The sequence below is a fragment of the Pseudorasbora parva genome, chromosome 15, assembly GCF_024679245.1.
Source record: "Pseudorasbora parva isolate DD20220531a chromosome 15, ASM2467924v1, whole genome shotgun sequence".
NCBI lineage: Eukaryota > Metazoa > Chordata > Actinopteri > Cypriniformes > Gobionidae > Pseudorasbora > Pseudorasbora parva.
The window spans coordinates 6,764,847-6,789,121 of NC_090186.1; the positions used below are offsets into that span (position 1 = coordinate 6,764,847).

The 24,275-nt window shown below is 38.9% G+C and overlaps 2 protein-coding genes and 1 pseudogene across 3 annotated transcripts; 1 reads left to right on the plus strand and 2 right to left on the minus strand.

The window, feature by feature from the left end:
* The first annotated feature begins 1,008 nt into the window (after window positions 1-1,008).
* Window positions 1,009-8,930, plus strand: katna1 (katanin p60 (ATPase containing) subunit A 1). Of its 2 annotated transcripts, none has more exons than XM_067416903.1 (11): window positions 1,009-1,204; window positions 1,450-1,631; window positions 1,732-1,874; window positions 4,245-4,431; window positions 5,924-6,039; window positions 6,127-6,232; window positions 7,199-7,357; window positions 7,460-7,586; window positions 7,678-7,809; window positions 7,919-8,045; window positions 8,143-8,930. In XM_067416903.1, exons 2-11 carry the CDS (start codon window positions 1,470-1,472, stop codon window positions 8,339-8,341), a joined length of 1,458 nt encoding a protein of 485 aa, XP_067273004.1. In that variant the 5' UTR covers window positions 1,009-1,204; window positions 1,450-1,469; the 3' UTR covers window positions 8,342-8,930. The 2 variants fall into 2 exon arrangements, with proteins under 2 accessions (XP_067273004.1, XP_067273005.1); XM_067416904.1 differs by having other exon boundaries at window positions 1,469-1,631.
* Window positions 8,931-9,006: 76 nt separating this feature from the next.
* ginm1 (glycoprotein integral membrane 1) lies at window positions 9,007-17,614 on the minus strand. Its single transcript, XM_067416905.1, has 8 exons — window positions 17,443-17,614; window positions 17,096-17,158; window positions 16,902-17,001; window positions 16,671-16,807; window positions 15,635-15,794; window positions 14,806-15,014; window positions 13,236-13,399; window positions 9,007-9,963 (listed from the first exon to the last, which is right to left on the minus strand). Exons 1-8 carry the CDS (start codon window positions 17,572-17,574, stop codon window positions 9,852-9,854), a joined length of 1,077 nt encoding a protein of 358 aa, XP_067273006.1. The 5' UTR covers window positions 17,575-17,614; the 3' UTR covers window positions 9,007-9,851.
* On the minus strand, window positions 11,824-11,940 carry LOC137042091 (5S ribosomal RNA; annotated as a pseudogene).
* Window positions 17,615-24,275: the final 6,661 nt, after the last annotated feature.

The window sequence follows — 24,275 nt, forward strand, 5'->3', positions numbered from 1 at the left end:
TATTGATTACATGTTATTGTCACAGTGGCAGTCAAATATTGATAATTAATTGATTCTCCCTACTACTTCTTTTTTATCTTTTAAATGTTCCTTTCTAACAGTGCCCACTGCTTATACATTCAGAAGCCCTTCCAGATTTGTAGAATTACACACACGGATCAGCCACTGGTCATGTGACTATCACTAAACACCGAGAGATCACTGGATTTACAGAAATAAGTGTCTGCAATTATTGCAACAGTACATGTCTAATCAACTCCTGATTCACACATTAATCATTATTTGAATAATCACTCAGTTTCAGTGAGTTGTTTAAACATGCATTAATGTATTTGGAAGGCTTTTGTTTCGAACACATTAAAATGTACAAATTCATGCCATTTCATATTTACAGCCAATGCAGGGACTCCCCAACTTTTTTGTCTGATGAAGGTTTTTTTTTACTTGAAGTACCATGAGAAGTTAGGTCAATAATACAATTAAGTCCATAAAAATAATCATAATAAATAATAATAAGAATAATAAGTTCACGATTCTCTAATATTGGTTAATAGCCACATGGCATGCAGGCAAACAAGTAAAATATATATTTGCTAGTGTTTTATTGTTTTTATTTTTTAATTATTTATTTTAATTCTGGGAAAACCTGAAATAATGTAATATTTAATGCACTTCACGTTGTGGATTTTGTATTTTTATATCAACATAGTACTCAAAACCACTTCGATAAACAAGTTATGTCAAAAGTAATCTAAAAGTAATGGATTGCGTTACTAACTGCAAATTTTGTCATGTAATTTGTAATCAGTAACCGATCACAATTTGTAAGCAATCTACCCAGTTCTGGTTGCAACAACATGGCCCAAACGTTGATGTTTCCATGTTAGTTCCATTTTACTTTGGAAATATATATATTTTTGTTTCTCTCCATGTAGTACTTTTATTCTGAAAAGAGAGTATATAGACTTTTATTTTGAAAAGAAGAACCGCGAGGGAGTTTTTACATTTGCTTCCGCCTTCACAATCTTTAATGCCATTTCTAAACAAGTTAACTTTTGAAGTGAACACACGAGTGTGTGTGAGTGGATCATAAGCTATTTCAAATGTAATCGTTGTCCACGGCAGCACACATGACTTTTGATCCCTAACAATTGTTGAATGCTGAGCCTTTTTCGGGTTACTTAAGAGACTGATCACTGTACAGGTTTGTTCATATCTACACAAATCGTTATAAACGTGTTTGTTTTGACCTAACTTAAGCTCTTTTGTGCACCTGATAAATGTCTGGCATGTTTTCCTGGTAATAGCTTGATGTATCGTGGTATTTTTCCCATGTTTGTAATTTTGTGATTGGCTGATGTTATGTATATTCTCACTGACGTCTGTTTTTAGCATTTAACAATATAGTGCACATGCTAAGCTAAATATATATCTCCATGCGTCTTCAAGCTCGGCTGTTCTCCTTCAGGATGAGTCTGGGGGAGATCAATGAGAATGTGAAGCTGGCTCGAGAGTACGCGCTGCTGGGGAACTACAGCTCTGCCGTGGTCTGTTATCAGGGCGTCCTGGAGCAGATTAAGAAGTACCAGTACTCAGTCAGAGACTCCTCTCTACAGCAGAAATGGCAGCAGGTTACAGTTCCTCCTGCTCTTCACGCTCTCTATGATTCAGACTGTTTAATGGGTCTCACTTGCTTTAACAGGCCTTTGCGTGTTCATGTGTCTCATCAAGGTTTGGCAGGAGATCAGTGAAGAGACTAAACAAGTTCGGGAGATCATGGCAACACTTGAGAGCTTCCAGATGGTGTCGACCCCATCCAAACCCAGCAGCTTTGGCCAGGAGAATGACATTATGCCTGTTCATGTGGAGCACAGGTACATGTCCATGTCTTGTTGAAACACTCCTGACAGTCATCACAGAGACACACACATCTCACAAACTTGTGTACACTTACAACAGGCTATGTGTACGTATAGCTGTTAAAGTGCCCCTATTATGTTTTTTCTAATATTCCCTTTCATGCATTGTGTTTATGAATGTAAGTGTTCGAAAAGTGCATAATAAATAAAGTTATTGTCCCCTAAAAGAAAGAATCGACTCTGAACCGCCTAAACGAGTCGTTTGTAATTCAAATCCCACTGCGTCACTAGAAATACATTTGCATAATGCCCGTCTATGTTGTATATTATCGGTCTACAAACAACGTCTTTTTTATGTTTGACTTTTCACTCGAGTTCCCACACCTTGAAAAAAAATCTCAGAGATCATGGATACCTTGGAAAATAAAACTGAGGGTTGAAAATCTTTTATTTCCAGGCCTGAAAAAAAACATGTATGGCCATTAAGGGGTTAGTTCACCCAAAAATAAAAATTGTCTCAAATTTCTCATGCTCATGTTGTTCCAAACCCATAAGACCCTCGTTCATCTTCTGAACATAAAATATTTTGTATGAAATCTGAGAGCTTTATGAGTCTGGAGTCACGTGGACTATGTTTAACGATGTCTTTCCTACCTTTCTGGACCTTGAAAGTGTTCATTAAATTGCTGTCTATGTGGGGTCAAAAAGCTCTCGGATTTCATCAAAAAAAAAAAAGTTTATTTGTATTCCGAAGATGAACGAAGGTCTTACAGGTTAACCATGAGGGTGAGGAATTAATGACGGAATTTTCATTTTTGGGTGACCTAAACCTTTAACTACTTAGCCACTTAACTCCGTGGACCCTGTACAGGGTCGGGAATGACATTGTCATGTATATACTTTCAGTTTTAAATCTCTGTGGATGAGCTATGATGTCATGTGGTACCATTTGAAAGCTTAGAGTCTCTACTTTCCGGAGATATGCATCACTTTGGCATTTGTTTTACACAAAGTAATGTATTTACACTAAATTACTCTTTCTTTCTGATACATTTAAAATGTTATTAAACTCCAAGACCATTTTTGGGATTTCCGCCTGGATTTGGCCTACCCAAATTGAAAAGCCTCCCATACACACATACAGTGGTCTAGGTTCAAAATGTAGGTGCCATTTTACAGGAAACCCTTTAAAGTTACGTAAAACACTGCTAAAAGTGATAAACATGTAAATATATGTTGTCTAAGCTGTTTTTTATATATAAATTCATTTTTGAAAGTGTGTAACTCAGGCCCTGTGTGCTCTAGGACCCTGCAGACAGTTTGGGCTGTTTCCAGCATATATAATTAATTTAATGAAACTGGGATATTGCATTTATATCACTGTATATGGTGGTGGTTGAGGGGGGTAGCAGGGTTGGGGGAGGGGGGTGAAGGGGGGGTCATCCCTTCAGACCCATTTGAGTTAATCTGTCATACAACATGACACAGACAAACTTGTTTTTTTTCCACTATTTTCTGGAATTTAGTGGAAGCAGCCCAAACTGTCTGCACTGCAGGGTCCTAAAGCACACAGAGCCTGAGTTACACACTTTAAAAAATGAATTTATATATAAAAATCAAAAAGCACCTAATTTTTGGGGGGGTTATTGCAGCTTAGACAACATATACTTACATATTTATCCCTTTTAGCAGTGTTTTATGTAACTTCAAAGGGTTTCCTGTAAAATAACACCCACATTTTGAATTTAGACCACTGTATGTGTGTATGGGAAGCTTTTCAATTTGGGTAGGCCAAATCCAGGTGGAAATCCCAAAAAATGGTCTTGGAGTTTAATTACATTTTAAATGTATCAGAAAGATCATGGAAATATCCATATTCACTATATGTACATTTTAAATTATGCTCATTTAATCAGACAGAATTGTTTTTAGAATTTTGTCTTAGTGGAAACATTTGTAAAGTAATACATAGTGTAATTTTTTTTTATTTACACTTGCAAGATTTCTTTTTAAGTATCTCAATCAACTGGAAAGTGAAGGAAATTCATTGGCCACACTGTGTGGGAATCCTGCCTTTTAATAAGAGTTGTTGAGTTTTAAAGCCCCCATCAACGCTCTTGTCATGTGAATTAGATTAAGATCTGAAATGCCTCCCACCGTCTCGCAGCCCCTCGTACTCTTTCATGCCTGCCTTGAGGCTATTAAAGGTCTGTTGAGCCTGTTATATAAACCATAATCTGATTATGCAGTAACATTTGAATTACAGCGATTACAGCCCCAATTAAGGACATTTCATTCCATTCAGCATTAATATATTATTGTTAAAGGGTTCCTTCAGAGTCAGGCCTGTATGTCCTGATAATATGTGTCTGTGCTCGTGCCCAGGTCATCTCCATGTGTTGTGCGCAAATCCTCTGGGCCGTACAAAGACAGCAAAGGCCATGGAAACAGGTTAAGCGTCGGCCCCCGCGGCCAGCCTCGACCCTCGCCCCGCGTCACTAATGGAGACAAGGGAAAACCTCAGAAAGGCAAAGAAAAGAAAGACAACCCGTCAAAGCCAAAAGATGACAAGGTAAGGATCCATTTCCCATCTCCTTCTGCTGTTTGGACAGGACCCATTGTGTCATTAACTGCTCAGTCACAATATTTACTCAAAGGATCGGATGCCTTGCACTGAATTAACATTATAAACCTGTGATACCGGTTTCTTACATCAAAGGGAAACTGCTCAGGTAGAGTTTAAAAGCATTAAAACATGGCAGGTGTTTTCTTTATACTCTTGACTATAAGCACTTTGGTTTGGTCAAAAGACTGAAACAACAGAACTTACTGTATTTGCAGTCTTTCAACATTCGTTTGAAGTTCAATGTGATGTTTGATTTGTACCATTTCTCAAAACCATTGTCTAATTCAGCTGAAAAGCTGGTCAGAACTTGTTTGGCTATCACCAGACCAAGCTCAATCTTTTAAGACAGAGTCTGCCCTGTATTTCTACTGCACGAGAGGCGTGATCAACGGGCATAGTTCAAATGACTCCGTACGCAATTGGATAGTCCTTCAACCAATCAGGCCAACATCGCATCATTGTGTTAAGCCCACTAATAGCGTCCCAGGTGGATAAGCCGGTTTGTGATTGGTCCCTGCTAATTTGTAACACAAGCAGGATAAAAATATGTACAGGTTTCTAGCCTGAGCTGCAGGGTGAAATCAAATCACCGGCAGACCGGGCTGGGTTTACCCAGTCTAAGTCAGAACCTTTTATAAACTGAATCATAATGAAAACTAGAATGGACATTTCCTGAAGAAAATGTGAGTGGTGCTTGCAGTGACAAAACTCAGCACTGGGCAGATGTGTTCAGTGTTCTGCACGATGCAAGGGAGCCAGCCACCATGTATGTTTGATATTGTGGAGCTGAGATGTGGCTTCATTATGTTGCAGTACGGTTGCTTGGGTGCTCTAAACAGTTGCTAGGGTGTGGCTAACTGGGTGATATTTACAGACTGGTTTCTCACTCGAAACAAAAAAGCCCACCCCAATGTCTATATGATGTTCTGGTGCGGAAATATAGCTTATTCATAAAGTTAAACAGTTGCTATGGTGCTCTAAATGGTTGCTAGGCCATGGTTAGACTGTTAGCAGGGTTAAATGAATAGACTGCATGTCTGCCCAAATCAAAAGAGCCAAACTCATGTGTCTGTATGATACTCTGATTCATTTATATCCCTCTTATCTATTTTTCAATGGAAGTCTATGGGGTGGTTTCTAGGGACCTGTAACTGGTTGCTAGGGTGTGGCTATGAATATTTTAGGTCATTACTTGTTGGCTGCTTGATAAGATAAGGTGCGCGTTAGAGAGAGAGAGAGTCAATGGGATTTCTATTTTTTTGTCCGCTTTGCAAACATCGTCGTTCCAACCATAAGATATAGCACACCTGTCCTCAATAAGCCAGTTCGGGAGCGCCAAAGTTTTGTGTGGAAGAAGAATAAGTATGCAAGAGAACAATAATGATGCTTTGCAGTAGGCAAGCACCACAAAAACATTTGACAACTCTGCTCCCTGTAGAACAAAGCGGAGGGTGTGGAGACGGAGGTGAAGAGGTTTGACAGAGGAGGAGAGGACAAAGACCTGATTGACATTCTGGAGAGAGACATCATCTCCCAAAACCCCAATGTCACATGGTGGGTTCATCTGCTCTCATCTTCACCTAAATGAAATTCTCAAAATGCTAATGGTTAATAAATAATGTTTTTTAATGTTTGTTATAGGGGTGACATTGCGGACCTGGAGGAGGCCAAGAAGCTGTTGAAGGAAGCAGTGGTTCTGCCCATGTGGATGCCTGAATTCTTTAAAGGCATAAGACGCCCGTGGAAGGTATGAACGCCCACAAACACCCCACATAAAAGTGTGCTTTATGGATTTCACAAAGCTCCACTCCAAAACTTCCAGATATCAGGAAGATATCATGTCTTATTGTGTTCTGTACTCGGTGCCCTTGAAAATGCATTTCCTCTTTTTATTTTACATTATCCATGTTCATAAAGTACTGTTCAGAAGTTGGTAAGACCAAAGTCTATTTCAAGCAAAGTCTAGTCACTCTGGGCCATATTTGCAACGCCTCTATTTCGGCATCCAAGACCTATCTACTTCAATGGGGGAATCCTGACTTCTCATAAACTGCTTTAAATTCAATTTACATATTTCAAATCAGCAAAATCGAACATGAACTATCCCATAAAAGTTGTTTTATATGCTCAAAAAGTGTTAAAAAAGCGTATTTTTCAGGCTAGATGTACCAATGCGCACATGCGCTTCTAATCCCATCTCAGGTTTCTATGGGAACCGGAGCTTCTAACTGCAGCTGCCATGAAGCAATGGCTTTAAGACTCAGTGATTGGCTCTCTTGCTTAGAAGGCAGGACTATACCGCCATGTTGCATGCTGCAGTTTCTCCCATTGATAAGTAACATGAGTGAACCGTCTTTCTATACCTATAGTCTTTGGTAAGACTTTTAACGTTTTTAAAAGAAGTTCACTTTGACACATAGGTGTGTTTATTTACCCATTCATGCCCAGTTAGGTGGCAAAAAGTCTTCAGTTCAGTTCTCAGGCTCTCTATGAGCAGCGGCTCCATGTCGTGCGTCTTTCAGACAGCGCTGAGAAACCGTCACTCCAGAGTGTAACAGCGTTAGAGACGAGTCCAAAATCTCTACCAGTTAATCATGTCTACCGGTATATCAGCCAGCCCTACTTTCATGCGTTACTATCCTCTTTTGTGTTGAACTTTACTGCACTATACACGGTATTTTCACACACTCATTAACTAAACGTATGATTTTAGGGAGTGCTGATGGTGGGGCCGCCAGGCACAGGAAAGACATTGCTGGCCAAAGCCGTTGCCACTGAGTGCCGAACCACCTTTTTTAACGTGTCCTCCTCCACCCTCACCTCCAAATACAGAGGAGAGTCTGAAAAACTTGTGCGGCTGCTGTTTGAGATGGTAAAATCACATGCACTTCTGTATTACCCCTCATTAATACATGTAAAATGTTTGCCAAACTTGCGGTTTTATTGCTGTCCATGCGTTTGCATGTTTATGCAGGCCCGGTTTTATGCCCCCACCACAATCTTCGTTGATGAGATTGACTCCATATGTAGCCGCAGAGGAACCTCAGAAGAACATGAAGCCAGCAGACGCGTCAAAGCTGAACTACTCGTCCAAATGGATGGTATTTCTTCATACAATCTGTAACTGTACAGTTTTGATTAATGACTGATTAATGGAGAACAATCAATAGATACACCTCTTTTGTTATCCAGGTGTTGGTGGCACATCTGAAAATGACCCGTCAAAAATGGTTATGGTTCTGGCAGCCACCAACTTCCCTTGGGACATTGATGAAGCTCTGAGACGGAGACTAGAGAAGAGAATTTATATCCCGCTGCCCTCGGGTATTCAGAACTCATCACTCATCATACTGTATTACATGTTTAATACATCTCAACTCAAGACAAATAAACGTAACTGAAGTATTTAAAAACACATTGTGTATTCTCTTAGCTAAAGGCAGAGTGGAGTTACTCAAGATCAGTCTGAAGGAGCTGGAGTTGGCCAATGACGTCAACATGGACAAGATCGCCGAGCAGTTGGAGGGGTACTCTGGTGCTGACATCACCAATGTTTGCAGGTGTCCTTACATCACTTGAGTTGAGCTGGAAATTATTTTCAGTGTTTAAAGTGCCCCAGTTCTAAAAGTAATTCAATGTTTTTTTAAATAATTGCAGAGATGCATCCCTGATGGCAATGAGAAGGCGGATTGAGGGGTTGACCCCTGAGGAGATACGCAACTTATCAAAAGATGAGATGCACATGCCCACTACAATGGAGGACTTCGAGGCGGCGCTGAAGAAAGTGTCCAAGTCTGTATCGGCTGCTGATATAGAGAAATACAAGAAGTGGATAGAAGAGTTTGGCTCCTGCTGATGATGCCAAAGAGCCTTGATTGTTCCTCCTCACAATCGCTGTTAGCACTTTGAAGGACCAGTTTCACTAAATCTCATAACGCATTTCCATTCTGGACCAGACTGAAATCAAAGAGCCTAGCTAAATTTGGCCTTGTACAAAGTGTGTACAAATTCATAGTTTAATATTTAATAGTAATGCAGAACTTTCAGAGCTGGTTAAGCTTTCTCCTAAACTTAAGTTTGTAAGGATGAAGGCTGAACTAAGATCCAGGAAATCCAAACTGGTTTAGTGCTCTTATTACAAGCTCACAATGTGTTGCCTTATTAGTGTACAGACAGAGTTTGTGGGCATGTTTTTATTGGTTTGAGCTGTTCCTGTTAAATCACTGCCACTGACCAAAGACCAGCAAATCCGTCGCTCTCCAAACACTCCTTTAAGTGAAGAGCTATGCAAGCTGATGGATTTACTGCTGATGTGCCTCAGATTGATTTTAAAGGCCAAAGTTTCCAGAGTTCATAATGACCAAGTGTCTTAAAGGTGTGTTGAGTGCTTGACTTTTAGAAACATTTCATTAGTGACATTCCATTGATATGATACATTTGTAAAATTATGTATTTTGTTGAATAAATATTTTTTAATTTGAAAAGGACTGTTGTTTTTATTTTTAAATCACACATTTAAACTCATTTGTGAAGAATTTATTAAAACTGTGAAAAGTCATAACATGCTTGAGAATGACACAAATTACAGATTTCAATAACAAGGCTACAACAAAACGTACATGTCCAGTTGTAATGCTTTAAAATGACCAAAGAAAGTCTCAGTTTAAGTAACGGGGAATACTTTGACCCACTGCTCGAGCCAAAATATGTCATTCGTGCAGGTCAAAGCTGAAATGTATTGCTGGTATTGATGCTTAATGTTACCGCAACGTCTCAAGCAACATGAATATTACATTTAACTACATTAAGCAACATAGACAGTTTCATAAAAACAGCCAGACAGTAAGAAATAAGAAAAAAAACCATTTAAATAATATGGCGAGTTGTGTTAAGTTATTTTGATGGTTAATTACATTAACCTAGATGGATTCATTTGTTCTTCCCCCATTAATGCCACCATTTCCATTTGTCAGGCAAAAGTAATTCATAGTATTACCACAAAACAACCAGATCTGCATTTCCCAAAAGCATCATAAGCCTAAGTAGTTTGTCGAACCATTACTTCCGGCAGTCTCTATGATCAACTAAACTCACAATGCTTTTAAGGAACACAGACAGTTTAGTGGAGGGAAAAGAAGGGATATTTTGGGTACTGAGCTTATTTTACCTCACACTTTTCCCCCCAAACACAGTGTAGTGAAGAATACAATTGCTGATTATGCTTTCACACAGATGTGAAAACAGAAATCTGTCTCTTTAGGAAATGTTGCCGAATCTTTTTTGTTTTCTTTTAAAGTGCTACACTGAAGTCATTGGTATTGTCGACCAAATAAAGTCACATAGCCAAACTGATGAGAACACGTCCATCACTTTTCTATCAAAATGCTTTTTTCTGGCACGTCTCCCTCCATATTATCTATTAGCCGCTCTTTTTCATCATCTGGCATCAGAGTCTCTGGATTCAGATGAAAGAATCCCCTATGAAAGACAGAAAAGAACAATGTTGAAAATTATATATGCTGTTTTATTGAAGTTCTGGAGGAGCGCGTTCAGATAATTAACACAAGTGGAGAGAACTCAGCCAATCAAAGATGAGCAAAGAGGTGTATATATACAGCAGTCTTACCTCTGTTTAATGAAAGAGTATCAGCAAGTTACCATCTTCACACTTCTAGTTCTAACCACTTACATACACAGGGGGGAGTACTAGGGCTGGGCGATATGGAGCAAAAAATATATCTCGATATACGATATATATCCCGATATCTTTACAGGAAAAATAACCCCCTAAAAACTACAGCAAAAACAAATATGCCAAATGCCACAAATTCTTTTTTTTTAATTGAAGTGCAAAGAGGTAGTCATTTCATGAAGGAACAAAGTGCTTTTGCGACATTTAAATTTAAAAAAAAAAAAAATTTAAATTCTAATTTTTTTGTTAAAGGGGGGGTGAAACACTCAGTTTCAGTCAATCTCATGTCAATCTTGAGTACCTATAGAGTAGTATTGCATCCTTCATATCTCCGAAAAGTCTTTAGTTTTATCATATTTATAAAAGAAATATAGGCTGTACCGAGTCTTTCCGGAAAAAACCGAGCGCCTGGAGGCGTATCGTGTGGGCGGAGCTAAAGAATGACAAGCGCGCAAAGCGGTGACGTCCTCAAGCGTGGAGGAACCCATCGCTATGTCAGCTAATACAGATAATGATCCACAATCAAATCTGAGGGAGAAATAAATTGAACAGGAGAAACGGCAACAGCAGGACGTCCGTCTCTGTGGTATGTAAGTTACTGTATTTAGTGGCCTCTCCACATTTGTGTGTGTTTACTCGCAGTGTATGAGGACATGATTCGGTTTATGGACTATTGTATGCGACTAGACCTTAGAAGTAGCAAGCATACTGTAACGTTATACACAGAACAACAATGGAGTAACCGTTAGCGCATTTGAATGACGAAGCACGCGATTGTTGTCTATTACTGATGTTTACTCATGCGACGGTAGCCAATAGCAGAGACATTTGAAGCAGTTTAAGTTAACTCACCGTCGAAGCTTTATCGCTGGGACCGCTCCGTCAGAAACACACTTCTTTGGTATGATTTGGTAAAGTCCTGTGACAGCAGTGGTGTGTAAATCCATTTTGAGACGCAACTGAAACGATGTTGTCAAGCTTCCCGTCATTTCTGCGTTCAAATCGGTTCAAATGCAGCGCTGCCTTCCCGGAATGCTGTGCTGAAGCATTGAAGTCGCTCGACGTCACCCATAGGAATAAAGTGGAGCGCGGCGCCGTTCACGGACGACTGGATCTGCAGCTGAGAGACTGTTTACAGCGTGCTCTAGTCACGCGCGCGCGCACCCTACCGGGAGAAGAGCCCGTACGGCCCATACAAGGACCTTCCGCTCTTATTAACGTCAAATAGACCCATACTCGAAAAAAACTCGCCGAAACTTGTGAGAAACCGGAAGGAGTATTTTTGACACAGAAATACTCCATCAAACGTCCAACATTAGTTTTTGAAACTTTGTCTATGTTTAGGATGGGAATCCAACTCTTTAACAGTGTAAAAAGCTCAGTATGCATGAAACAGCATTTCACCCCCCCTTTAAGAGACCATGATGGACAGAGGCCAATGGGCAAATTTGGCCAGGATGCCGGGGTTACACCCCTACTCTTTATCGAAGGACATGGGATTTTTAACGACCACAGAGAGTCGGGACCATGGTTTAACGTCTCATCCGAAGGACGGTGCTCATTGACAGTACAGTGTCCCCATCACTATACTGGGGCATTAGGACCCACACAGGGTAAGCACCCCCTGCTGGTCTCACTAATACCTCTACCAGCAGCAACCTGGTTTTCCCATTTGGTCTCCCATCCAGGTACTGACCAGGCTCAGCCCTGCTTAGCTTCAGTGGGAAACCAGTCTTGGGCTACAGGGTGATATGGCTGCTGGCCAAAGAGGCGCGCGAACATGGTTTCTAAACTGAGTGTTGCACAACGCATGCGCTTGTCAACATGATAACTAATCCTCACCTGGTTGCGGATGCCGCCGTGTTCAATGAAACAACACACGAGGGGAGGGGGAACAAAAGCAACGAGGCGGGAGGCGCGCGAGCGGGGGCAAGCACAGCTCAGGGAAGGCAAACAAGCAAAGTGGCGGAATCAGAATTAAATATAAACAATATATCCAAATCCATATCGAGTTGAAAAAATATCGAGATATATTTTAAATATCGAGATATCGCCCACCCCTAGGGAGTACTCTGGGTTTGGGCCAAATCCTTTGAGCCCTCCCCTCTGACAGCATGCCAAAAATACACATTAAAGCTTTACTCGTGTAAAGTGTAAATGTTATCTAGCAGACTGTATAAAACAACTTCTAATTGGTTTTTAAGATGAGAACAAATCCAGTTATGCTCAGGTCTACAGAGCCAAGTGAACAAACAACCCTGCTTGAGTTATAATAAATACAGGGTTGCCAACTTTTATGTTCAAGTTGGAGTGGGGGGGGGGGGTACTACATACTACATATGTAGTATATAGCTTACTGTACATAATAAGGAAAAATTAGTTTGTCTTAGCATTATTTTAAACGTTTCTTGGGTCAAATTAAATGTGCTCGCATTCATTAATATTCACTTTTGTGTGCTTATATAAGTATCATTATTAATTAAAAATATTAGGATACTAAGTCGTAATATGATGCATAAGTTATTAACGTTTTAAAATTTCACATTTAAAAAAATCTAGTGTTTGATCATATCTAAATATTTATTCAAATTGTTTTTGAGCAACTACATTAGATACGTATATTTATTAAAGAGCCATAAGGCACCTACTGGGTAATGGCATTACAAATTAACATTATTTTTTAAGCAACAAAATGACTAATTTACCTCTATGAATTGAAATTCTCTATTTTAACCTTAATTACGACACAAATTGAAATACAAATAATGGTAATTTATTGACAATAATTATTACACAAATAGTATTTAGTAGCCTACCAAAAGATCTATTCAAAATATTCAATAAACATTATTGAACTAAAATATAGAACACTTATTTAATTGAAAAATAGTTACGGTGTATGGTCACATTTGACCATCAATGAGTATGAGTGTGTGACATGCCAAATGCGTGAGAGTTGGCAACCCTGTCACTGCTTTAAATCATATTCAGATATCACTTGTACGGCCGTGCATTTATTATAGGGTCTGACCCACTAGCAGGTTGGTGCAAGTTGTACCTGTGTTCACAGGAGGGGAACAGAAGATCCAGGATCTTAATGATGACAGCTGAGCCTGCAACGCCGACCACCACCACCCACATGATCAAGAAGAAGAGCGGGACTGAATCAGACCAGAAGCGCCTCAGCTTATCCCTCAGCTCCTCAACCCACTGACACGCCACCTACACAAATAACAAAACAACATTAAAGGCTGGGGTCTGTGAAAAGGACACTAGTGTAATTGTAATGTAACATTTGTAATGGAATATTACAGTATTTGCTATAATTAATTTATCCATGCACATCACTATTTTTTGGTTTATTTAGTAATAATCCACCTTCAATCTTAAATCAAAATAACTTCCTCTCCCTCTTGCAGCAACATCTCTTCTCTGATGACATGTTTACTGGCAGGACAACCTGCCAATCACAAGAGATCACCGCAATAACAAATCCCAACTATTCAATCGCTTATCGATGGACAGTCAAGTCCCGCCTAGTCTCACATAACCAGACCTTCAGACTGAAGGCAGAAGGTCAGGACTCTTTCACAGCTTTTCATCATGTTAAAGACTGACATGTAACGCAACCAATTACATTTTGTTCCGCGGTGTGAAAATGTGAAGTCGAAGTCCCTTCAATAACAGTACACCTATAAATTATTAATTTAAGAACTTTGCGCAAGTTTACTGCAACAATGGAGCCGCAAACTTCACACACTTTTGAAAATCCTTTTTAGTGGATCCGCATTGTCACACTTGTCAACACGACGACGCTCTTCTTCCACAAAGGAGTTTGAGGTGTCTGCATTTTTTCAGACGGACAGTTAAAGAACAGTTCACTCCAGAATTAAAATGTCCTTATAATTTACTAACCCCAAAAACATCCAATATGTTCATGTCTGTCTTTCTTAAGTCGAAAAGAAATAAAGGTTTTTGAGGAAAACATTCCTCGATTTTTGAGGAGAACAGTCCCAGCTGAGGAATAAGGGTCTTATCTATCGAAACAATCACACATTTTCTACAAAAATAAAAATGTATATACATTTTAACCACAAATGTTCATCTTGCACTAGCTGTGAGATGCATGTTTCACGACTGCATGCACTATGTAAATCGCACTGAAAAGGTCACTCAAACTTTTCACAGAGAATTTTCTCCTCCAACTTCAAAAAAATCTCTGGCATCGTTGTTTTACCTTTTTTTGGTAAAGGGCATTTGACAGTCTTTGAACATTAGTTTTGTAACAACTGGGTCGGTACTTTCAGCAACTTCACGCGTAACCTTTCCAACGTGATTATGTAATGTGTGACGTACCGTCGAGCTAGTGCAAGACAAGCATTTATGGTTAAAAATTATATACTTTTTTTTATTTTTATGACAGATTGCTTCATTAGATAAGACCAATAATCCTTAGCTGGAATTTCTTTTCGACTGAAGAAAGACAGACATGAACATCTTGGATGACATGATGGTGAGTAAATTATCAGGACATTTAATTCTGGAGTGACCTAATCCTTTAAAAAAATTATTTTATTCCACATTTAATACACCCTAAGAGTACACGGTGGTGGTACAGAAGTGCTTACACTGTAAGAGGATATGGACCCTCTTAGGGGAACCTCAGGCAACAATGGATCAGAAGTCCTTTCCTCTTCCTCTCTGGACTCATACAGGGTTTCAGGGTCCATCCGCAAGGGTGTTTCAGGAAGTTTCCCTGGAGCTGCAATCTCCTCCTGGGTGGTCTCTGCATGTCTGAATAGATAGTGGCTAGTGGTGTTACGCACTTGGTCTTCAACTGTGAAGAAAACAATACATAGTAATTAGGGGTGTAACGATAGCCTCATTCCACAATTCAATAAATATCACGATACTGAACTCACAATATTATTGCGATACCCGAAGACATATGGTAAAAGTTATGTTAAGAAAGGTTAACAAAGATGTCCTGTTGACTATAATGCTATGTTGGTGTTACACTGGGGGTGGAAATGAATAGGCTGGTAACTCGGGACAGTGGTGACACCAGAATAAACATTTTCATGATTCTGAAGCTGAAAATACTGATTTATTTTAGACGAATATGCCTTTACTCATTCACTGACTAGATCTATTTAAAATTATGTGGGCCAATTTTTACAATAAACATAAGACATTTGCCTTTATCAGGACACTAAAATATTCCCCCATTTCATTATTATGCTTTATATATAGTCGTTTAATCTACTGACACTAAAAGTAATTTTTACTTTGGGTGAACTATTCACAACACATTGTCAATATCCATGAGACATGCTGCATTTTTGTATTGCGATATATTGTGACTATATATTGCAACACCTCTGACAGAAATCCTTACAGTTAAAGCACTATAGTGACTTTTCAGAAAACAAACAAGAGTAACCTGCATCATTATACCTGTATTATGTATGGATGAATCAGTAACCAAGACGTCATTCTCTCGTGGAATGACAGAGAGCTCACTTCTTGATAAAGGGGTAATATTGGTGATCTGTGTGATCTTCTCAGAGCTCTGGTTCCACCGGATCTCCACCTCACACACGTCAGGCTGCTGAACCTACAGAATCACGACATCAAATGCAAGAGTTTGCTTTCTTTTCATAGCATTAAAGCTGTCATTTTGTATAAACGGTTAGTTCACCCCAATAAAATTTAATTCGGTCATTAATTACCTCACAAACCCGTAAGACCTTCATTCATCTTCAGAATGCAAAATAAGATATTTTTGATGAAATTTGGCAGGTTTCTGACCCCTCTATAGGCAGCAACTTAATGAACACTAACAAGGCCCAGAAAGGTAGTAAAAACAAAAAGCCCAATTTGTTAAAAAAGCCCATGTGACTCCAGTGGTTCACACTTAATATTATAACGCGACAAGAACACTGTGTGCAAAAAACTATGAAAAATAACAACTTTATTCAACCATTTCTTCTCATGGTGCTCATGTAAACAACATCAGCCAATGGTAAGCCTGCATGGTGGCGTAGCTCTGACATAAATCGGAAGTGCTGCACTATATTTACTACGTCAACAGCGTAGGAGACTGACACAAACGTGAAGAAATTGTTCAATTAAGTCATTATTTTTGTTAGTTTTTTTACGTACAAAAAATATTCTCGTCGCTTCATAACATTAAGGCTGCACAACTGGAGTCATATAAACTACTTTAACAATGTTTTTACTACATTTCTGGACCTTGGAATTGGTCATTGCATTGCTGTCTCTGTGGGGTAAGAAAAAGCTCTCAAATTTCATCAAAAATATATGTTTTTGTGTTCCAAAGATGAACAAAGGTCGTGTGGGTTTAGAACGACATGAGGGTAAGTAAATAATGACGGCATTTTCATTTTTGGGTGATCTAACACTTGCATTACTTTGTGAAAGCCATATAACAGAGAATGTGAGTCATCATTTATAGGGTAACGGTTCAAACCTTTACATCTGCCAACTGGATTATCTCCTGACTCAGGAGGAGTAACAGAACCTGCTCTCCAGCATCACTGTGAACATATGACTGATTCACCATCAGCCTCAGCTCACTACTGACCGGGCTCACATTATGACCATCCACTGCAAACACAAAGAACAGTGATAAACACTATCACTAAATTGTCTCTTAACTAGACTTTAAATTGAGATACATTTGATTAGTAAATAAAATTACACAACAATGCAGGACACGTCATCCTCGTGACTCCTGTAGACTTGAGAGGAGCTCCATTAATAAATGTTTCATTGTCCAAGAAACCTATATTCAAATTAATCTAAAAGAGAGAACAGGAAATCATATTAAATTATACATCCTTTACGAAATATATTTATGAATATAATGCACTATTCCCACAAAATACTTCTTACCTGTACACTGTACTTTGTCTGGTTATTTTCACTAACCGCCGTCACGTTTAACACGATGGTTTCCTGTGAAATAAAGAGCATACATGATAACAGACGCGTTTGTTTACATGAGTCACACTTGACAGGCTTTCCCAGAAGTTTTCAAAGCTGACGGCCGCTGATATGGGTAAATTAACCGTGAATATTAGATTTACTTCACTAATGTCAGTGGCAGACAAACCATGGTTATAAACCAAATTAATGTCTAATAACGTGTCAGTTATTTATCATCGGATAAGCACTTTGTGTAGCTACATGTGATGCAACACAAAGACTAGCTCAGAATATGACATATAACGTTAACTCACCGTGGTTGTTTGTTTTGATTGGGCGTAAGCCAGGATACACAAGACGATCAGATAAAACATCGTTAAATGTATTCTCCATGTAGACGCCATTTTTTTTATCACGCTAGTTACCAACAATGCGTGAATCAACATGAGGGCACGACGCTCTGCGCGTCATGCCGTAATTCCCATGGACGTGACGGCAATGACGCAGGATTGTTTATGCGAACTCTTGAGCCCCCTAACGGTCTTTAGAGGTATTACATGAAGTTTCACAAAACATTTTTCTCGTTTTGAAATAACTTTAGGCATTTGCCAACTATTTTTTTGTCAGATGAACCCCCTGTTAACATTAAGCACCCCGTGAAATTGTAAAAGTAACCATATAAAATATAATGCATTTATCATCTTTTCACTTTCACTTGTGAACATAAATGACATTATTGCATTTAAATATTTTTTTTATTTAAATAGAATAACATTTCATGAATATCACAATTTTTATGAACTCCTAGTAGTCAGAAATCACCATTTAACTGTGATAAGTCCATAGATTTTCCCAATTAAAATCTGTGTGAAAATAACTAAATTGGAATCAAACACATGTGAAATTGTAAAGACAGTTTGTTTCTTTTAAAGCCTCCAATAATCATATTTCCTTTCACAAATAGTCATGTTTATTTTTCTTAAACCCAAATTACACAACATAAATCCAACCAAATGAAGTCTGAAATTTCAATATCTTTAATTGTTTTAATTTCTGAAACAATATGCTGAACACCCAAGTTGTAACCTTCTTAAAAATGACTAAACTGAATTAGACTGAATGAATAAATGTTACTGAAACTAATAAACATTTTAATCAAAGGGTTCTTGGCATGGTAGTTTTAACATATTTGTTGGATATGTTAGACCATAAGGAGCTACCGGTGTATGATTAAGCACCTTCTGGTTCTCATTCGAGAAGGATTTGGCATACTTGTACATTGTTTCGTTTTTTTTTTTTTATATCTCAAAAACATAAAAAAGGATAATCAGAATGTTGATATAGCAACAAATAAACACACTGAGTTTTGTCCTGCTGGCCTGTGTGGAAACTTTTAAACCAAGTGTGTTACAACTAGCCACACATTAGGTTGTGACCTACTCCTGTTATATTACTCTCAAAGTGAAACAAGGATACTTTAGTTACCGTATGTCAGTTCATATACACCAGGCGATCAAGCATAACATTATTATTGTGTTGGTTCCCCTTTTGCTGCCAAAACAGCCCTGACCCGTCGAGGCATGGACTCCACTAGACCCCTGAAGGTGTGCTGTGGTATCTGGCACCAAGATGTTAGCAGCAGATCCTTTAAGTGCTGTAAGTTGCGAGGTGGGGTCTCCCCACCGGACTTGTTTGTTCAGCACATCTCACAGATCCTCCATTGGATTGAGATCTGGGGAATTTGGAGGCCAAGTCAACTCCTCAAACTCGTTGCTGTGCTCCTCAAACCATTCCTAAACTGCATTTTTGCTTTGTGCCAGGAGCATTATCCTGCTGAAAGAGCCACAGCCACCAGGGAATATAGTTTCCATTAAAGGGTATATATGGTCTGCAACAATGCTTGGGTAGGTGGTACGTGTCAAAGTAACATCCCCATAGATGGCAGTACCTTTCTCCCAACAAAACAGAAGTTTCCCAGCAGAACATTGCCCAAAGCATCACACGGCCTCTGCTGGCTTGCCTTCTTCCCACAATGCATCCTGGTGCCATGTGTTCCCCAGGTAAGCGATGCACCTGGCCATACATGTGATGTAAAAAAAATTTGACTCACTAGACCATACAACCTTCTTTTATTGTTTCGTGGTCCAGTTCTGTTGCTTTAACCATTACAATTTGGCCCTTGTCAAACTCACTCAATATACGTGTGCCCATTTTTCCTGCTTCTAAAACATCAATTTGAGGACAAAATGTTCACTTGCTGCCTAATATATCCCACCCACTAAAAGCTTAAGACATCACCTGTCATGACGTTATGCCTGATCGGTGTATATTGTATGATGTTAATAATGTTGGTTATTGTTAGATGATGATTTTGAGTGAAGGGATCACAGATTTTTCCCCAGTAGTCTGCTTGTTTATAGATCACACAGTTTGACTGAGGAGAACCTGTTGGTGTTGAACCCAGAGCATTCTGGGCTGAGCAGATCTCCAGAACCTGATGGACTGAACCAAAACCCAGGATAGAGGGGTTGAGTGAATGTGGTCTGGACATGGTGTAAGAGACTCACTGTATCAGAGACATTGTAGAAAGAAAGAGTTCCAGCTTTGTAGTCCACATACACACCTACCCTATGGGATAAAATGCCTGAGATCTCGGTTTTAATGCTCTTATGCCAGAAAACAGGCTTGGGAAAACACTGCAGACTCCAAGATGAGTTGTTGTTTCCAAACATGCCGACTATTCCCTTTCCTCTGCCACTCATGTCTTTATATGAGACTGCTATGTGCACACATCTCCCGCTCCACTCCACCTCCCAATAGCAGCGTCCAAACACACTCTCCTTACAAAACACCTTGCAGGGGAACGTATATCTCCCACAATGCTCAGGGTACATCATCTGTCTGTTGCTCTCATAGAGGACAAGGTGATCAATCATTGTGTTGGGATCAAGCGTAAAGCTGCGAAAATCTAAGAAAAATTATTCAAGAATGTTGTGATTGTTGTAACACTAGCAATGAAAAAAATTATTTGTTTAAAGGCACAATATATAAGATTTTACATTAAAATATCGACAAAAAAACACTAGAACAGTGTTATATATATTACTTTTGTACTTACATTATCCCAAACATTTCCAACAATGTTTAAAACCAGAGAAATCCTCTATTTTAACCAGCGTTACGGATCGTGTCCTTGCATCGCCTGTCAATGACGTCATTTCCGCAACCCTTGATTTCCGTAGAAACCATGAAAACCCCAAAGACGCTTTATTTTATAAGACAGACTTGTTCAGACAGAGCTGCCGAGTGAACACACAGAGTAACGTTATAACAACTTTCAACACACTCAAATAGTATGATTGTTTAAAGCATGTAAAACAGCACTGCGTTCCCCCACACACACAACGAAGAGAGCGGAAGCGGCGACTGCAGCATAAGCAGAATAAAAGCTCAGAGACGGTGTTTGGCGCAGGTCTTTTTCATTAGCATTCGCTATCAAGGGCTCTCGCGCGTCCTGCTTCATACCACTGTAAGACTGAAAAAACTAGTATATGCCGAAATGTCTGATTGAAGAACAAGGACTCTCTGAGAAAATAAAGGAAATTAACATCTGAACTGTCCCTCACACACCACTGGAGACGCAAGTCTCACCTCACTATCAGCTAATCTACATCTTTCCCTATATACCCCGTCTCCCCCAATTCCTTCCCTGTCTCATGCTGAGATCACCTGAAAATACACACAAAATCTCTATATTACAATGTCAATCCACACGATACAGTATTATATGTGTTTGATATCGTTTGAAATGTCTCAGTGCGACTGGTACAAATATCTCAACTCCACAGAAGTTAACCAAAAGATAATCAATGTTTTAAGAGTTTAAAGATATCTTGTCTTAGTTTGGTGGGTGTGGCTTTCAGCCATTTGGCCTTTACATCAATACAAGTCTTGATCAATGCAAATTCCCATTGTGCACTCGTGTTTACATTTGAAAGAGTTTGTGCATTTGTTTCTGGGTATTTAAGGAAATGTTGCAAAGAGCTCAAGGCTTGACACTTTAAATCGGTCAGCCCTTAATGCTGGATATGTCTCAAGATAGCCAGCATTATGTAATTTTCAGAAGTCAGGTATACATTTCATTCTTCACTTCAGAGTATTTGATGTTATATATGGATTACCTTTGAATTGACTATGTAATTGGCTTTATACATTTACCTGACTGTTAATAAATTGTTACATTTTGATTGATTCTGACTTGCTCTGGAATTATTCAGGTTGGGTATAATTTCAACAAAGGGTTAAACGGAATAATTAAATGTGTACTTAAACTATTAAAAATGAATGACCAAATAACAAATTGGCATTCTAATCCAAATTCTAAATTATCATTAAATGGAGTCAGATAACGAGGAATTGGAATAAAATCCCCTTTGCCCCGCTGAAAGACCGAACGCGCAGCGAACTTCACCCGCCGATCGTTAGCCTCCATTGGGACGATTTGGGCGGCCTTACAAAATGTAAATCGTTAGCCTCCATTGGGACGATTTGGGCGGCCTTACAAAATGGTGACCAGCCTCCGTGATGTTGCGACTCTCTTACGAGCAACGTCTTTTCAGCGAAGTATTCGATTTTAAAATCAACAAGAGGTTTGAACTTCTCTTTCTTCAGCTGTTCTGGTAAGTCAAATTCTTTTTGCCTTTTTAGAAATGTTTAGGGAAAAACAGACGCATCCCATATAGACACATTAATAGAATGGGTCGGAATACCCAATGTTAGACCGGAACCGCAATCCGGTGGGGTTTAAGAATTTAGATATAATCACATACCAGGGACATGATAGCGACAGCGCAGATGAGGAATTAAAACTCGTGTTATGGATTTTAAAATATCTTCTTGTCGGCATAGACCTACGCAACAACTAAACCTAATTGGAAAAACATCTCCCAAATTATTTTCTGGGACTCGATGAAAAGTTGTAAATTAGAGTGTTTTTAAAATCAGCTAAATGCTTTTTCCATTGTTTTATTAGTTGCAACAAACTAGGAACGCACGGTGAGAACGAGCAAACAATAGAATGAGAATTCTAAGTATGTAAACAACTGGAATACATTTGTGATTTGATAAATAGCAAAGTTGATATTTGTTTATGAAAAGCAAAGTAGGAAAACAGGCTGATGCATATGTAACATGTAAAGTTAGGAAAACTTTTTGTTTGATCGGCTACAAATATTATTGCTACACAGCAAAATTACTCGTGACTGCAAATGATTAAGAGGTGGTAAGATTAAAATCTAAGACTGATATACAAAATGATAATGATGTTGTTACTGTATTTTTGTTAAGAAACGCATGTTAATGTTCTGAGTGGCTCAGCGAGTCCACGGGGCGTACCACGCCCACTCGGAGAACAGACTTTCTCTCCATGTTCAATCGGAGCGTTTAGCCCAATAAGTAACAAACTGAATCTATCACATTTTGTGAATACAGTTAAAATTACCATTGTTCCGCCATGCAGATTAGTCTTTAAATAGACTAAATCAAGCAAATAGGCATTTGTAATCTCAAAAGATGAATGTGCTTGCATCAGCCTGAACCACAGTCTTTTTCATATTCAAATGTATTGACGCGATGCAATCTGAAACTTCAGAATTCAAACAGAGATTTGGTGATGCACTCAGCATGTTCGTTCTGTGTTAACAACAGAGTCGCCCATTGGCTTTAAGCCTGACCATTGTTATGCACACGGTGAGCATGATGGTGCAGCAATGATTGCCTTTTGAAGAAAAGAACACAAATGAGCTGTTCCACAGACTCTTCAGGAACCAGAAATAATATTATTTAATTTATATTGTTTTTAATATAATATAATTGTATTATAAATCAAAACATAATATACATTGTATTAAAATTGCCAAGCAGGGCATTAGGAGAAAGATCAAATTATTTATGGATTGTTACATTTGATTTCATTCTAATTTAATCTGAAATTATTGACTTTAGTAGATTACGTTGTATCCATTCGTTACCGCAAATCTGCGTCAGGTTAGAAACGGACTAAAACTACTTTTGAGTGGAGCATTGGGGCACGCCAATTGAGTTTTTAGAGCTCCGCCTAACGCTTAGCATTAGTTCAAGTGTACTTAGATTGTGAAGGCTAAAAAAAAAAGGAGTTTCCGTTTAGGACAACAATGTTGCTCGACCAACCTAAATAGGGTGAGCCTTACCTCTGTTTAAAGTAAAGTTACTCTAGCTAAGTGTACATGGGAAACCATGGCACGATCATACCAAAACTACTATTAGAGAAAGTATCGGTCGACTTATAGCTATAGTAGTGGTCGTGACCTCTGACTAGAGATAACATTGCTTTAATTTAAGTGTACACAGTCTATGGGGACTAAACAAAATACTTTTAGAATGAGTGAGCATGTGGGCAACCCTCTAAATAGTATAGTCAATTACCTCTGTCTACATGACTAAGACTGGCGAGTTTGTGATCGTGGGCCCGCATAATAAATGGCCAGTGCGAGGACCCTAAGCGACGATGAGAACCGAATAAACAAGTCCAATAAGAGAAAAGAGTTAAATAGATTAATCAAACACGTACTCAAATGTATAAATTATTAAAAAATCTTTGGAAACCTTTTAGTTTATGGAGTCAGATGAAATATTGAGGTAATGCATATAGAAATGTATTGGATTTTAATCTTGTGTTGCATTGGGTTAATTCCCAGTGCCAAAAGGGAGGGGTTGTGCTGTTATCTTTTGCCTTTACAAGAACACAGCTATATGTGTGGCACTGATAATAGCAAACCAATTCACCCTTCACCACAGAAGTACCTCAATTTTTTTGTACAGGTCACAGAGACCTCAAATAATCAAATGTGTGTGCGACACCGTAAAACAAAATTCAAAGCAGACAACACCAAAACAGGTGAATCAATTTCTGCCCACAGATCTGACTGTAAAGAGAGCAACTGGAAATAAAGCCATGGGAACCAACCCATCGGAATTCATGACAGTATGAGCGATAAAAGCTCTGATGAATCCAGAAAAATTCTCCAGCAGAACTGGGGTTTCTAATGCTCACAGCAGACTGTGAAGGCTCGACTGTAGGAACAGTTTTAAGGTGTCACACACTGTACTA